Source organism: Zeugodacus cucurbitae, chromosome 4, assembly GCF_028554725.1.
Source record: "Zeugodacus cucurbitae isolate PBARC_wt_2022May chromosome 4, idZeuCucr1.2, whole genome shotgun sequence".
Taxonomy (NCBI): Eukaryota; Metazoa; Arthropoda; class Insecta; order Diptera; family Tephritidae; genus Zeugodacus; species Zeugodacus cucurbitae.
Genome location: NC_071669.1, coordinates 1516082 through 1532050, shown reverse-complemented (window position 1 = coordinate 1532050; position 15969 = coordinate 1516082). Strand labels below are relative to the sequence as shown.

The following is a 15969-nucleotide window of genomic DNA, read 5'->3' as shown; positions in this document are numbered from 1 at the left end:
TTTCGAAATTATGTTTCATTATTCAATTATATTCCGTGTTTAATAAAATCTGTTGAACTTGTGTCACAGATTTCTGCATCAGCTTTCATAAGCCCCTAGACGCGTGCAACATTTCAACGATAAAACTGATTGAATTGCCCTTACAATGATTTTATATATTTATTTGTTGTTATATTGTATGCGAGTGTGTTTGTATGTATGTATGTATGTACATATATTTGTATGTATATGGGTGTAATATAATTAATCAGACTGCAATGAAATCTGCAATGCAAACATGCAATTATACGGACAATTTTTGCGTAAAATGCAAATTAACGGCTCGCTTGATGAACAGCAACCACACCACGCACACACTTGCACCTACACACTCAAATGTACAGTAGTTGTTGCTGTTTGGTGCCCTTTCCCCAAGCGCATTGCACTTCATTTTTATTACAATGCAATTAATTGCAATTTTTTGCAATGAGATTAAGCAACATATATTCACACATATAAAACTACTACCATATATTTTCACATATGTGTGTATGTATGTTTGCGGCAGTGGTCAGCACGTGCCGACGCGTGCGCGAAATCCACACAACCGTCAGGGTGTTAAAAGGCCACCAATAACCGGTGGCTGCATTTATGTAAATATATTTATGAAAATGTGTGTGTGTAGGTGTGAAAATTATGCGTTTTTTGAATATTCAGCCATTCGTTACAGGTGGGAAAGTCAATCAAAGCGTTGTCTGTCTACAAAAAGCGGTGGCTTAAATAAATAAATATGCCTGTGGTTGGCATATTAATAAACAGTCTTTATTATTATTATTATTATGCAATTTAATTGAATTTTATTATCAGCACTTTTGTGGATATCACAAGTAAATAAAACCATAATTATTGCAATAAAAAGATAAACAATAATGGATCGACTGTGGTGGCAGTTGCAATTAAAATGCAGCAAAGCGATTATTATACAATGCAGATATATAAATCTGTCAAACTTAATAGATAATTCAATTATATATAGTGCGAGAATTGATATTAATTGTGGTTAAATATTAGTAAAAGTGATATTGATTAAAAGTGTAGCAGATTTGATTTGTAGATAACTGTGAAGATAATTTTTGTCGTTTATAAAAAATCTGAGCAATAATTTTTACTTTATTAAGCTGGCAACTACTCATAGTTTATTTGAAATTTAAATTTTTTTTATAATATTATTAAAAATTTATTTCACTCAAATGCAACCCTGTTGCGTAGAATAATATTTCGATAAATATTTTTCAAAAAATTATAATAATATTGGGTCTACAACTTTGCTTCCGCCGTTTTTTTGTGTAAATTTAAGTTTTTTTTGTATAAAAACGGTTACAAATGTCGATGAGCCTCAGCCGCACTTTTCTTGGAATTAAAACAGAAAAACAAAATTTCCCGCAAATGTCGAGAATTCGGCTCAAAAAGTGACATTTTCAGTTGAGAATAAGTTTGGGATGCAAACAGATCTGTACAAATATTTTGTTGGGTTAATGTTGACACAAATGTTCAATATCGATATAAAACGATTTAATCGATTTAATCGACCAGTGCTTGACCCTAAGACATCTATTCGAAAACGGCGGAAGCAAAGCTGTAGATTATTATTATACATAAAAATTGTAATAATATTACCAAAATTTATTTCACTGAAATGCAACTCGGTTGCGTATATGGAACTTTTATATTTTCATATATTTATATATATATTTTATCGATAAATATTTAAAAATTTTTTTTTAAATATATCTCTCTTTATTTTCACCATTTATTTTGTTAGGTAAAAATTAAATTTTTTCACATTTAGTCGTAAATAACCGTTAAATAAATTTTTTTAAATTCAAAAATTTCACTAAAATCAATTATAACCTCAAAAGTTCGATATAACACGACTTACATGCAACCCTGCACTATAACACACGCTCCCAATGAACCTTTGTGCTCTACTCTATAAAAGAGATAAATAATAAAACAAAGAATATTTATTTCATTACCCCCAGCAAAGAGCGCACCAATTCAATCATGAGAGTCCCAAAGCAATCCAATTAAATATTTAACACACTTAACATTCCACCAGCCATGAACTCCTTGATTTGCCTTTGAATTCACACAATTAAATTTAAAACATTTACGATATGCAAAGTAACCTACACACACATACACGCATGCAATGCCCCCGTAAGACAGTCGTGGCGCATATAGCAGCTATAAACCATAAACCATAAGCTTGAAGTGCTTGAAGTGCCACATGAAAATGAGCCAAACACACGAAGAGTGAAAAAAACATATGCGAGCGAGTGGCAAGAGAAAATGCATGTTCACATGTCGTTTGGTGAAATGATTTTTATCTTTTTATTAGCCATGTTGGTGATAATAAAATTTGCGAAAATTATAATGAAAGTGTAACACGTAAACGTAATAAAATTTTCAAATGCCGCTTGAAAGGAGTAGACAAATGATGGAGAGGTAGCGGAGAGGGAATGGCGTGAGTGAAAGGCACGTTGTTGGAGGCTAATAAGTGGAAAAAGTAACAAGAAGTGGCACTTCTTATATATGTATGCATGTGTAAATATGTATGAATATATATATATATATTATATATAAGTATATGCTCCCATGTAGCCACATACTGCACTCAAATCATCAGCTTATGCTCGCCTTCATAGGCTCATTTACTTGCTTATCTGGGAACGTGCTTTTAGCCTAACCTTAAGCGTGGAATTGTTCTTGTATTTTGTATTTGTAGACGCTAAGCATTTTCTATATGCATAATTAACCCTTTAAGCGCCACATGAGTCTCATTTTCATTCATGTGAGAGGCAACTTAGTTGTCTTCTTCTATTTTATAATTAATTAAGATACTTCTTCTAAAACCGTCCCACTTCTGCTCGCTCATTATACTTAATTTCATTATTATACTTGGCAATTAGCTTTAAGATTATGTCAAACGTATGCGGATCTACATTTCTAGATACGTTTCTTCTACATATGTATCCACTAAAAGCATATTTATAATAGCTGCTGGTAAACATGAATCCTTGTCCACTCAGATATACATATATACCTATCAGTGGCGGATCCAGAAATTTTATTTTGGGGGGGGGGGGGGTTTACGAAAAGTTTTATTACTCAAGTTTTATTACTTAGCAGTTCCTTCGCGGAAATTCAGTTATTATAGGACACGTTTTGTGTTTTTTTTTGTGTATTTTTCCCAAAGTATCTACGAATTTGACGCTAAAAAAGCTCGAGAAATACTTTATTTTTATGAAAGGGTGATCAACTGTTCAGAACAAAACTTTCTAGCGGAGGTGAAAATGTGGAAACAGCGAACTTCAGGCAAGCATTTTCGGAATGCTCTCGAAGCTTTAGAAGCAGTGAACAAAACGTCCTTTGGGAATGTTTTCAAGATTTTACGCATATTGGCGTTATTGCCTGTTTCAATAGCATCACCGGACAGAAGTTTTTCAAGTTTAAAGAGAATTAAAACCTATTTACGTAATACGACAGGTCAAGATAGGCTCAATGGTCTAGCATCAATGAATATTCATAGGGATATTGATCTGTCAGTTGATGAAATACCTGAAGAATTCTTCGAAAACCAAGGACAATATAACATGGAATGTGAGATCCCGTGTAATCCTCAATTAATCACTGAGCATCAGCGATACTGCTTATACAAATGTAGAGAAAGTTCGAATTATATGAATAACAACAAAAATCTTGTAACTTCTTATGATTGCTTATAATTTGACGTGATTTTTTTATCAATAACCTCATTCCAAACCCATATCAACACATATATATTTTTCTCAGAGTTTAGGGGGTGTTTTAACACCAAAAACCCCCCCGTGGATCCGCCACTGCATACATACATATATGTACATGTATGCTGTAGCTGTTGGAGTGAGAGGAGAGTAGAAACATTTATTGTACGCACTTAAGTCGATTTACCTTTTTAACCACATTTACGTAACTCAAGCTCCTTCAAGCTCACGCTCCCATCGTTATTCTCATTATATAAGTATGTATGTATGTCTATATGTAAGCTTGTGGCCCAACAATTTTAATGAGCCCTTTTCAAATGTGGGTCGCTCGCTTCACATTCTTTGTTTTTTGCAGATTTTGATGTTGTTGTTGGTTTTTTATTATTTGCGCATATACCTTTTGGAATTTTAATTAATTGCGCGGTCTGGCTCCACCTTAGCTCAGCGCTTGGCTGGATTTTGATTGCTTTGAGTAAGCGAAAGGATTAAATGGCGTTCTTTCAGCGGAATTATATAATATCTGCAGCTCACAATATTATTTTTATATGCTGGTATAATTGCTGGCATGGTCTTCATTACTCAGTCTTTTGACTTTGTTGTTTTAATGAAGTGGAAAAGATGTGCATGAGAATGGTACATTGTTTTGGACTTATGGTACATTTTTGAAAGGGTTTTAACTACTCTTGACTATCATGAATTTTTGTAGAATTGAATAACTTCAGTTGTGATATTAAATTGTGTAAATCATTTATGTTTTTTTATTGAAAAAAAGAAAATATTTCAATACAATTTTTGAAAACCTCTTTCCAGTCATAACTGTTTGCCACGTATTCTAACATATATTCACTCAAATATTCACAATTTTCCTGAAACTCATTTAGCGTCCAACTTCGCAAAACATTTCCAATATTGTCATGTTCGAGCGCACTTTAAAGGCCATGTTTACAAGCTACTTAAAAACTTTTCGAAAATTCTCACAAAGTCATTATTTCATTATAAATTTTATTATGCGAAATTTGTACGCAGCGCAAGCGGAACGGATGGCGGCATAAAAGACACGTCTATAGCTACAACTTGATAGTTGTTGTTGTCAAGCGAGGTTACAAATACAGGCAACAACAACAGCAACCAAGCAATGCGAGCAAAAACTTTGTCGTTTGTTTTGTCATTTATTAATTGTTTATAAATGCGAAGCACAGCTGCTAATTTAAGCGGGGTGGCGTACCAGAGGGGGGACTCGCATAGTTGAAGTGTATGAAGTTGTCGAAATTCTCTGTGTCTTTTCTCAGAGGGTTGAGTGAGTGCGACGGACGGAGACAATAAAGTTGAAAACAAGTTTCGAAGCGCTCGTGGCGTCGAATCTCTAGTGCTGGCATGAGGTTAAACGAAGTGGTAGAAAACTCTGAAACTGGTTGCTACATTTTGTTAGCCTTCCACGTCCAATTCTGATATGCTAATGAGGTGAAAGACAGCCATTTTAAAATTATGACAATTAAGTGGGAATGGCACTAAAGCAACTGCAGATTTTAATGGTGTTTTCATGTAACATTAATGGCAGTGTGCCGACTAAAAAGTAGAATTGATTAAAGTTGATGATTTGTTTATACGATTTTTATTACTTGTTAGTCATTACTTAGCTAAGAGGGCTGTCCAATGAGCTGCGTTTAAGAGATGGCGCCATTTAAGACCGTAAACAAATGATTTTAAATATTTTTTATGGTTTTTAAAAGTGCGTTGAACCTTGTAGAAACCGTAAAATACTGAAAGCACTAACGCACATTTTCAGAGTACCGTTATTTAGTATAACACGTCACAATGGTCCCCCTAAAGGCCTAGGTGTGTCATCTTACATTCATTATATTTATCTACTATATCCCGTACGCCAACTTCACTCAGATAAATTCATTTTAATATTTCATCTAACCTTTGACCTCTTCACAACATTTATTGATATCAAAATAATTAGTTACAATTCTTGCAACCCATATCCATCTACGATAAGTCTTTTTTGCTATTTAAATACAAATGCTGACAATCTAATATCAATATCAAAGCTTCTACCTACAAAGCAGCCCGCCACCTCTTCTCGGTCTACAAAATTTATCGAAAACCCATACACATAAATTCCATTGTTTTTGCTTGCGCTGATCACCCAAAATAATAATTACATACTAATTAGGCATTTAAAGTAAAAAATTACATGCAGTAAATCGAATCAATGCAAATGGAGCCGTCCAACCAACAGAACCACATTTGGTAGCGCAAAAATAACAATACAGGCAATTACAACCAACAGCTCCCTTAATGAGGCCCAAAAGCAGGAGCAATTGGAGCCAATTGCCTGAGAAATGCGGACATTTAGTGCCGCCGCCCAATGGCCATCAAATTAACAAACGCAAATTGTCCGCAAATTAATTACGTCGCTCGCATAGAGAATAAACATTTTACTGCAGGAGACCCACCAGCGCACATTCACTCACACGTATATATATCCTATTTACAACAAATGAGATTACAACAAATTCTGTATATAAATATGCATGTGCGCTGTAATTTGTAAAAGCGAGCGCCCTCTGGCGTCATTTTCATTTTCATTCTCGTTTTCATGAAAATAACATGAGAATCAATTAGCCAAACAGGCGACGTACAAATTCGCACGAGCCCTCTCCACCCCCAGAGCAGGTGGAGTGCCGTTTGAGTGTTGTAAGCCCACTTTTATACGAGTGTAAGCCAATAAAACGAGTATAAATAAAACGCCCGTCGTGCCTTTGTCATGGCCGGCTCCCTCATCGCACGTCGTACATAAATCCAACGACCTGTGCGGCTCCCTGGTGTGAGTTGGCGGGCAATCATTACAAGTGAGCGCTACCTTGTTGGCAAGCGTCCGGAGTTGTCTGTGTGTGTGTGTGTGTGTCCTGGTGGTGGCGGCTATCGCCCACAATGCCGCAGCCAAATCTCGAAGGTCTGCTTCGATTGCCTTACAGCGGCGCTAAACCGCACTCATAAAGCTGTGACAACGGGGGTTGTCCTACGCTCTCCAACTGGTTGACGGTCCGTACGGTCTCATACCCACGACGCTTTGCTGCCTCCGTTGCTTCGGTCCGTGCTTCGGGCCAATTAATGTCACCCCATTATTAAATGATCCCTAATTATGTGAAATGATTTTAGTTGGCAGTAAATGCTCAACACAGTTATTTAAATTGCCAGCACAGAGGGTTGCTGGGCGCTGGAGTTGGGTGGGATATTTTTATAGCTCAAGTATTTATGTTTGGCTTCCGATTTCTTTGTTGTCGTAAACAATTAAATAAAACTAGTTTACGACTTCAAATTGGAGGGGGTTGAGATTAAGGTTACCGTTTTCTCAGAGAAAATAAAGGATTTCTCGATATTCTAAACCTTTTTAAATATGCTCCGTCTAGAGCTTAGCAGAAGTGATAGCTCAATGGGTAAGAAGGAATGCTATATAGGAATAGACTGGAACAGCTAGAGTTCAAGAAAAGAAGCTACGAAGGAATACTAATACTAGGAGTAGGTTGAGTATGGCAATAAATTGACTCTAGGAGCTCGAGTTTGAGAGAAAAAGCTTCTGGATTCCAGAAATCGCCGTTTCCTACAAATTTTTAGATTCCAGCGAACAATAAATTAAAAACTCTGAGCCAAAAGCTATCGTATTTCTGAATAGTTCTTTCCTCTGGACCAGGTTTAGCCTTTTCGATTTGATCAGAGCCTCATATGTGTAAGTTAAGGTGTAATAGGTCCCATATTTTCACTTCAAAAAGATCGTTATTGGACCGGAGCTCCCTAAGATGGACTTCGAGACCACTTTATTATTAAAATAAGTTTAATTCCATGTTATATAAGCTCACATTTTATATTCTCTTCTCTCTTCCAGTGTCCGCGAGTCTCTCACAAGCGCATCAGCATCATCAAAGCAACGACAAGGATGGCAAGAAGAAGCACACCCGCCCAACATTCAGTGGCCAGCAAATATTCGCGCTGGAAAAGACATTCGAACAGACCAAATATCTGGCAGGACCAGAACGGGCGAAACTCGCCTATGCCTTAGGGATGACCGAATCGCAAGTGAAGGTGAGTCACAGTATATATACATACATACATATAAGGGGTATATATTAAATTAAATTTGGGCACTCAGAGGGTTAAGCACTGCTAAGCTTCGGCTGTATATAAAATAAAATATGAAAACTAAAAATGCGGACCGTTACTATCTACAAAAGGCAGCACATTAAAATATTCGAAACTTTTTTATTGTTTTTGTACACGAGCGTTTCTTTTTTTGGAAAGAAATGCAGTTTAAAGCTTTAAAAGAGATAAGACACAGATAAAACGGTATATTCACCAACAGCCACAACAACAAAAAAACTCTAGATTCATACATATGTACATAGTAGTGCTATCTCGTAAGCGCCGTTAAAAGTGCTCAAAGAAATGCAAGTGAAAAGGAAATGCGCGAAGAAAGGCGTTGAAAAATTTGCATTTTTATTGAAAGGCAAATCCGAGTGGATTTCGTTTGGGAATAAAGCGAATGAAGTATGGCTAGCGAAAGTTTTGGCGGTTAGCAGGGGGGGACGGCGCGGAGGATGAGGTGGAATATTGTGAGCACACACACTCACTCGAACCTCGAGTATTTGGCGCAAAATGGCGGTCATAACAACAAAGCGCCCACACATACTCATTTGAATGGTTGTACTCTTGCCACTCAAGTCCCACCTTCTCCTCGGTGGTTGCCTGTCGGCTGGCGGCTTCATCGTTTTCGAGCGCTTCATTTTGTGCGCTAACCTTTTATGTGCATTTTATTACATTCTTCATTTGTTCATTTCACTTTTTGCTGTTGTTGTTGTTGCTGGCTTTCAACTTGTATTTGGTTCGCCATCGCTGTCGCCTGGGATTATGCGGGTCGGCTGTGGCTATGGCTGTTGCGGGTGCGCGCTTTAGTCCCGTAATACCCCATAATACGCGCCGCATGTCTAACTTTACAAAATACTTTTTTCTCCGTTATTTTTTTTTCTTTTTATTTTGTTTAAAATCTAAAATCTATGCAGACAGCGCCGTCGCTGTTGCTACTTAATGTTGAAATCCACAAGCTTCGGCTCGGTTTAAAGCGCTTCAATGTATTTTCCATTTTATTTCATTTTTTCGATTTATTTGCGGTGAAGGGGGTGGGGGGATATGTGTGTTGTCGCATTTTATACCGTTAAACACAAATCCTTTTGTCGTCAAATTTGTTGGGCATTATTGTGAGCATGTCAGGGCGCTTTATAAATGCTGCTGATTTGTGAGACTTGTCAGTGATACTGGTGTGTCTCTAACGGTGTATGAGTGAGAGTGTGTGTGTTTGACACACGTGCGCGGGCTTTGCTGCGGTTGTGTGCTGCTATTGTTGCACTCTCTTGATTGTTGGTGGTGTTATTGTTGTTGTTGGCGGTAACTATTTACCGACTTTTTCTTTTTCCCCACCGCGCGTGTACAGTTATTTAAATGAGTACTAATCCTCGCATTTAATTGGTGTCGCTTTCGATGCAGGTATTTCATATACACTCACATACAAGTCATTTGATTACATATATAACTGTAATATTGACTGAATGCGCTTAGTGACTTCAATTGTGCTGCAATTATGTGATTTTTGCTTATATGTAGGTGTTATTGTACGTAAATTGAGTACAATTGCTAGCCATACACCTTTAAAGCGGAATTTCAATTAATTGTTGTGCCCACCAATTGCCAGTTTTCTGCATAAATCATTGGTAATTGCATCTGGTGTAGGCGTTTTCTGCGATTCAAATTCAAGAAATCAACGCTTCAAGAGGTGCTAGTTTAGGTGTAAAGCATTAGGGTGTGCCTATAGATTGGGCACCGTAGAAAGGCATATACACTGATGGATAACACAAAGCCTCTTCATAAATAATAAATTAATGAAAAATTAAATAAAATATGATAGATTCAAAATAAATCCGAAATTCCTTCGTAACACCAGACGAATTAAAATATTTTATCCTAAAATAAACTACTTTATTTAAAAAACAAGAAAAAACGTTGACTTCGGCTGTACCGAAGCTAATATACCCTTCACAGGTGCATCTCTTTTAGTAACTATGTGTTTAAGCAAATCTAAAGACGTAAGAAAAAGTAAGTAAAAAAAAGGAAAAATTTTACTAATTATTTTTAGCCGGGTGTTTTGCTAGAAACATTAAGGTTATATAGTTAAACGATCTATTTATATATATTATTATATATTATTTCTATGAACAATAACTCACACCAAATTTCGTGAACATATGTAGTAAAATGCGGAAGTTTTCCATACAAGCCCTTGATTCCGATCGTTCAGTTTGTATGGCAGCTATATGCTATAGTGGTCCGATATCGGCAGTTCCGACAAATGAGCAGCTTCTTGAAGAGAAAATAACATCTGCAAAATTTTAATACGATATCTTAAAAACTGAAGGACTAGTTCGTATATATACTGACAGACAGACGGACAGACAGACAGACGGACAAGGCTAAATCGACTCAGTTCAACATACTGATCATTTATATAACTATATATTTTATAGGGTCTCCGACGCTTCTTTCTGGGAGTTACAAACTTCGTGACCAACTTAATATACCCTGTTCAGGATATAAAAATGACATACCATTTATTCTACCATTTAGTTGCTGAATTAGTATTATTTACTTAGAAATATGTATAGGAAATTTCGAAAAAACATTGAAAATTTTTATTCTATGATTTCCTTAAGAAATAAAGGGATATAATTCAATACACAGAAGGAATTTATCGGATAAATTTTGAATTTTCATCAATTAAAATAATTTGTGTTTATAAAAATCTGGCAGATTTCTGCAGCATTTAAACAGACTTTCGGTCGCGGTGCGTTTCTCAAATCTCATAATAGTATAATCCAAAGCCTTTAAATATTAAAAAAAATGTCAATTTTTTTTTATGTCACCATTGTCTATCATGCAAATATTAATTGAGCCTTTTCCCAAAATATATAATATTTTTATAAAACTCGAAACAAGCATATTTATTAAAATCACTTAATTTACAAACACTTCCGCCGCCACAGCAGTGAAAAGCTAAACAATCGCAAATTTCATATTTTACAAACGAGCTATTCAAGTTAAAAAGCTGCACGGCGGTGGCTAACGGTTGTTTTGTGTATTCAAAACGTGCTCGAGAATTCATATCATCAACACAACTCCCTACAGTCATTAATAATAACGGCAGCTAAAACAAGGCAAAAAGCTACAAATGGCAAGCAATTATACACAGAAATACATAGATACATACTGAAGTATATATATATACATTCATAAGTATGTATATTTATAGATATGTCAAATCTCAGCGCCAACAACAACAATGAAATCACAACATTATGACCATCATTATTTTCATTGCATAGCGCTTTGCTGTATAATCATAATTGTTGTTCTTGTTATTGTTTGTGGCGAAACAACTGCTGTCCGTGCGTATGTATGTTTGTATGTATGTGTTTGTGCGCTTACAAATGCTTTTAATTATGCGAACATGCAATTATTCTTGTCAAGATCATTTCTCATATTATGAAAGGCTGTCACACAACGGTTAGTTGCATTGGCAGTTTATGTTGTTGTTGTTGGTGGTGGTGGTGCTAGTGAGCTCTTTGAGGCTGCCACCCACACGAGTTCACTGAATATGCTCAACAAGCGCCCATTTGAACATGATATTGCTTGTTTTTTGTTGTTCACATTGTTGTTGTTTTTGTTTTTGTTAGTATACAAGTATTTGTGTGTGTTTGCTCGTCACGCTGCCATATTAACTAATTTGCATATGCAAGCTGTCTATATCCGGGGCAATAGCCAGACGATTGATGCGCCACCCAATTGCTGCTGTTTTGCTATTGTTTTTGCCACAATTTGCATACTAACGCATGCGAGCATGATACCGTTATACAGGCAAGCAATCTGAGCGGCACAAAACACGCAGAAACATCATTTGCCGTTGCAACATTTTTTCTTTGTTTATATGTGTCTGTGTGTCGATTTTCATTGTGTTTCCGCCTTCCACTCGCATCCATTCGCTTGCTAATTGAATATGTATGAAGCGTCTCGTTTGGGTTACGCAAGAATGGATAATAGATAAACCCACACATATACACATCCAATACTTATATGGACTATATAGCAGGATGCGGTCATTTGCCATTGCCGAATTTTTAATTTACCGCCAAATTGTTGCCATCGTCCTTTAGCCCTCATTATGTCGGGAGACACCCAAACACACTCTCACTCTTAAGCTTATTTGCACGCATCAATGAGCTCCATTTGTCGTTGCAGTTGTCGCACTCAAGCCAGCTTCGTCATTTGCCTCGCCTGCCGCTGTCTCTCTATGCTCATCCATGGCAGCCATTTAGTCGTTCATCCATTAGCTCAAACACACAGACACACTCATATACGCATATATACTCAATTTCACTTGCTTTGCATTCACTCGGAGTGTCGCAACTGTGCAACTGTCGCTTCGATTCAATTCCTCATAAAATCATAAACATTTGTCCGCCTCATTCTTCGGCAATTAATCATTTCCTCGTCATAATCGGCAAATGTTTGTTTCTTTGAGTGTGTATGAGTGTGTCTCACTGCATTAGTGCTTCAATTGTTGTCGTCTTTTAGGCGTGGATGCACTGCGTTTTAAATGTTAACTGTCTAAAAGCACAAAATTTATATGGAATTTAATTTTCATAATTTCAATAAATTTGAAAAACATTATTACTTTGATTTCATAATTAGATTAGTGGCTTCGCCCAAAAAATTTAAAAAAAAATTATTAAAAAAAATTATTAAAAAATTTTGTTAAAAAAAAATTTATTAAAAAAATTATTAAAAAATATATTATTTAAAAAAAATTATTAAAACAAATTATTTAAAAAAAAAATTATTTAAAAAAAAAATATTAAAAAAAATATTAAATAAAAAAATTATTACAAAAAAATTATTAAAAAACAAATTATTAAAAAAAAAATATTAAGTAAAAAAATTTTAATTATTGAAAAATCGAGTTCATTAAAAATACGAAATGTTAAGCAGTTCAGTGATTTAAGAAATGGTTTAAAATTAAAAATAAGAAATAAAAAAATTTAAAAATAAAAATAAAAGTTTAATGAAAAAATAGAAAAAACCTGAATTTAAATGGCCTCTCAACAACAACAACAACATAGCAATTGTCAAAACGTAAAATTTAGTCAATTTAAATTATAAAGTAATAAAATAATTCTTTTTTTTTAATTTATTCTTCTCACAAAAAAGCTTTTAGTCAAATGTCAAGTGCCATTATTATGATTCATTTAAAAAAAAATTAACATAATTAACAACAAAAGCGCAATTTCGTTGTCAAATCTTTTGTTATTGTTGTTTTTGTTATTGCTGTTTAAATGAGTCTGGCTCAACCCCCAACTGTAACATTCATCCACACTCACTAAGCATCAACATACCACACTGGCACACAACATTTATCCAAATCCACACCACTGATACATAACATTCACCACACTCACCACAGAACAGAAGAAAACTGTCACATCAACACACCCACACACATAACAACACCGTACACCACACAAAAAGGAATAGAAAGGATCGTCAATGATACCCGCGATTTCTTCTTTTTCGACCTGCGTTCCGATTCACGTATCTTCATTCGTTTTTCACCATCCATCCGCAGCAAGCAGTTGATTAAATCGACAACCTTTGTATAAAACTAACATTTAAAATATAAAATTAGCTAAACCATATAAAATCGAATAAAGACAAATATTATAAATTGTATTAGCACAATATACGTCTTTCATTGTTTTTCGGACATATGTACATATATGGATATTAACAGAGTGCGTCCAAAACTAGTGAGAGGCTATGCACCCTATTATTCATTGCTGTTCGAAGTTATAATTTGCTATTCCAATAATGAATTGCTTTATGTTCACATTTTCATTTGTTTATGACTTCCTTTTACCTCCGGCAAGCAAGCCAGCTCACGCCCTGTCTTCGGTCGCAGCTACAAGCAATAATGGAAATCTGTTGCATTAATAGCTAATGAATGCCTATTATAAATTCTGTTTAATTTGTTTTCAGTTTCAGTTTCATAAGCAAAGTTTTCACGAAATTATTGTATTGTGGCACAGCTGAACTGTAAAATTATATGGCAATCAAAGATTTATTGTTTATATCGACAGCCATTAACAGTTGAATATTACCGTTGTTTAATGGATGTTTTGTGAATTGTTGAAAAGCTATCTTGTGGAGGGTGGGGCAAAATATATTCAAAGTAAGAGGATTGTCAATAATACATACTTACTTCTATTGGCCAATTCTCTACTGATGATAACTTATTAAAATTGTATTTCCAAAGTTTCAGTCTCTATTTGGCTATGCCAATTTTTGGATTTATGCCAATTGCCTGGTCGATTCGCCAATTTTCATTGAAGACATATAAAGTGTTGCTTGTTTCATTCGTCTGAGGCAGCCTTTCCTCAAAGAAGTCCAGCGATGTTCATTCCTTAAATTATACTACCAATGATGGTTGACTTGATGGATGCCAAATAGATTCTACTATGGACTAACCATAATTTCTATAAAATATTGATTTAATTGAAATCCAAACACACCTTTTCTACCTTTTAAGTTTCATAACCAGCCCCACTGCCTTTCAATTAGCCACTCATCATATTTTATAACCAATTTTTCAGCTTAATAACTGCATGACCAAACTTAGTGCCCCACACGCTCGTAAAATTAAACTTAACTGCGCTTTTATTTAACAGCATTTAGCAGCAGTTACGCCGCAAAATTTATCTCTATCGCCTACTGAGCAACTTTCTGTTCGAAATTAGTCAACTGCTGTCAATCTTTACGATTTTTCCATGAAGTTTATTACCAACAAAACCGACAATAAATCAGTCAAGAACACAATTTGAGGTATACTTTATTTGGATGTTTGTATGTATATTAGGTGCATGAGTGTGTATATTTAAGTAAAAATTACGCTGAGAGAGTAAAGGGTGAAGTTATATGTATATCCTATAGAAAAGTGTTTTTTACCTGCATGTACTGCATATATGGACATAAATAATGTATATATATGGCTATATATAAAATAAATTAATTGCCTTTATCAAGCAACATAACTCTGTCATATACTCTTACTAGCACGCATGCAAAGCTGTATAAATGTATAAATAAAGACTGAAGGCTTAGGCTAGGAACATAGTGTAGCGGAGAGTGAAGGAAAATAAACATTTTTTATTATATACAGTGGCGGATCCAGAAAAATTTTTTTTGGGGGGGTTTACGAAAAGTTTTATTACTCAACGTAATTTCAATATAGCAGTTCCCTCGCGAAAATTCAGTTATTATAGGACACGTTTTTTTTTTTTTTTTTGTATTTTGCCCAAAGTCCGAATTTGACGCTTAAAAACCTCGAGATATATTTTATTTTTATGAAAGGGTGATCAACTGTTCAGAACAAAACTTTCTTGCGGAGGTGAAAATGTGGAACCAGCGAATTTCAGGCAAGCATTTTCGGAATGCTCTCGAAGCTTTAGAAGCAGTGAACAAGACGTCTTTTGGGAATGTTTTCGAGATTTTACGCATATTGGCGTTATTGCCTGTTTCAATAGCATCACCGGAAAGAAGTTTTCAAGTTTAAAGAGAATTAAAACCTATTTACGAAATACGACAGGTCAAGATAGGCTTAATGATCTAGCATCAATGAATATTCATAGGGATATTGATCTGTCAGTTGATGAAATACCTGAAGAATTCTTCAAAAACCAAGGAAAATATAACATGGAATGTGAGATTCCGTGTAATCCTCAATTAATCACTGAGCATCAGCGATACTGCTTATACAAATGTAGAGAAAGTTCGAATTATATGAATAACAACAAAAATCTTATTATAATTGCTTATAATTTGATGTGATTTTTTTGATCAATAACCTCATTCCAAACCCATATCAACAAACATATATTTTTCTCTGAGTTTAGGGGGTGTTTTAACACCAAAAACCCCCCGTGGATCCGCCACTGATTATATATATTTTTAATATGGTGAATTTTTGTTTTTGTTGTAATGTCCAACATTTTGAAATGCTCTTCTCTGCTCTAAACTCTTAACT

At 35.1% G+C, this 15969-nt stretch overlaps 2 protein-coding genes across 3 annotated transcripts in view; one reads left to right on the top strand and one right to left on the bottom strand.

Moving 5' to 3' along the window:
• Window positions 1-15969, top strand: part of LOC105210576 (uncharacterized) — a 33402-nt gene that overhangs the window by 11785 nt on the left and 5648 nt on the right. The window contains exon 3 of the mRNA XM_029038514.2: window positions 7678-7874. Coding sequence (XP_028894347.2) covers window positions 7678-7874 — 197 coding nt within the window. The remainder of the gene's footprint in view (window positions 1-7677; window positions 7875-15969) is intronic.
• Window positions 4140-15969, bottom strand: part of LOC105218166 (glutactin) — a 52773-nt gene continuing 40943 nt past the window's right edge. For both annotated transcript variants that reach the window (XM_054228879.1, XM_054228880.1), the window contains exons 8-9: window positions 14149-14360; window positions 4140-12500 (exon numbers count right to left, since the gene is read on the bottom strand). The gene's annotated coding sequence lies outside the window, so the exon portion shown is untranslated. The remainder of the gene's footprint in view (window positions 12501-14148; window positions 14361-15969) is intronic.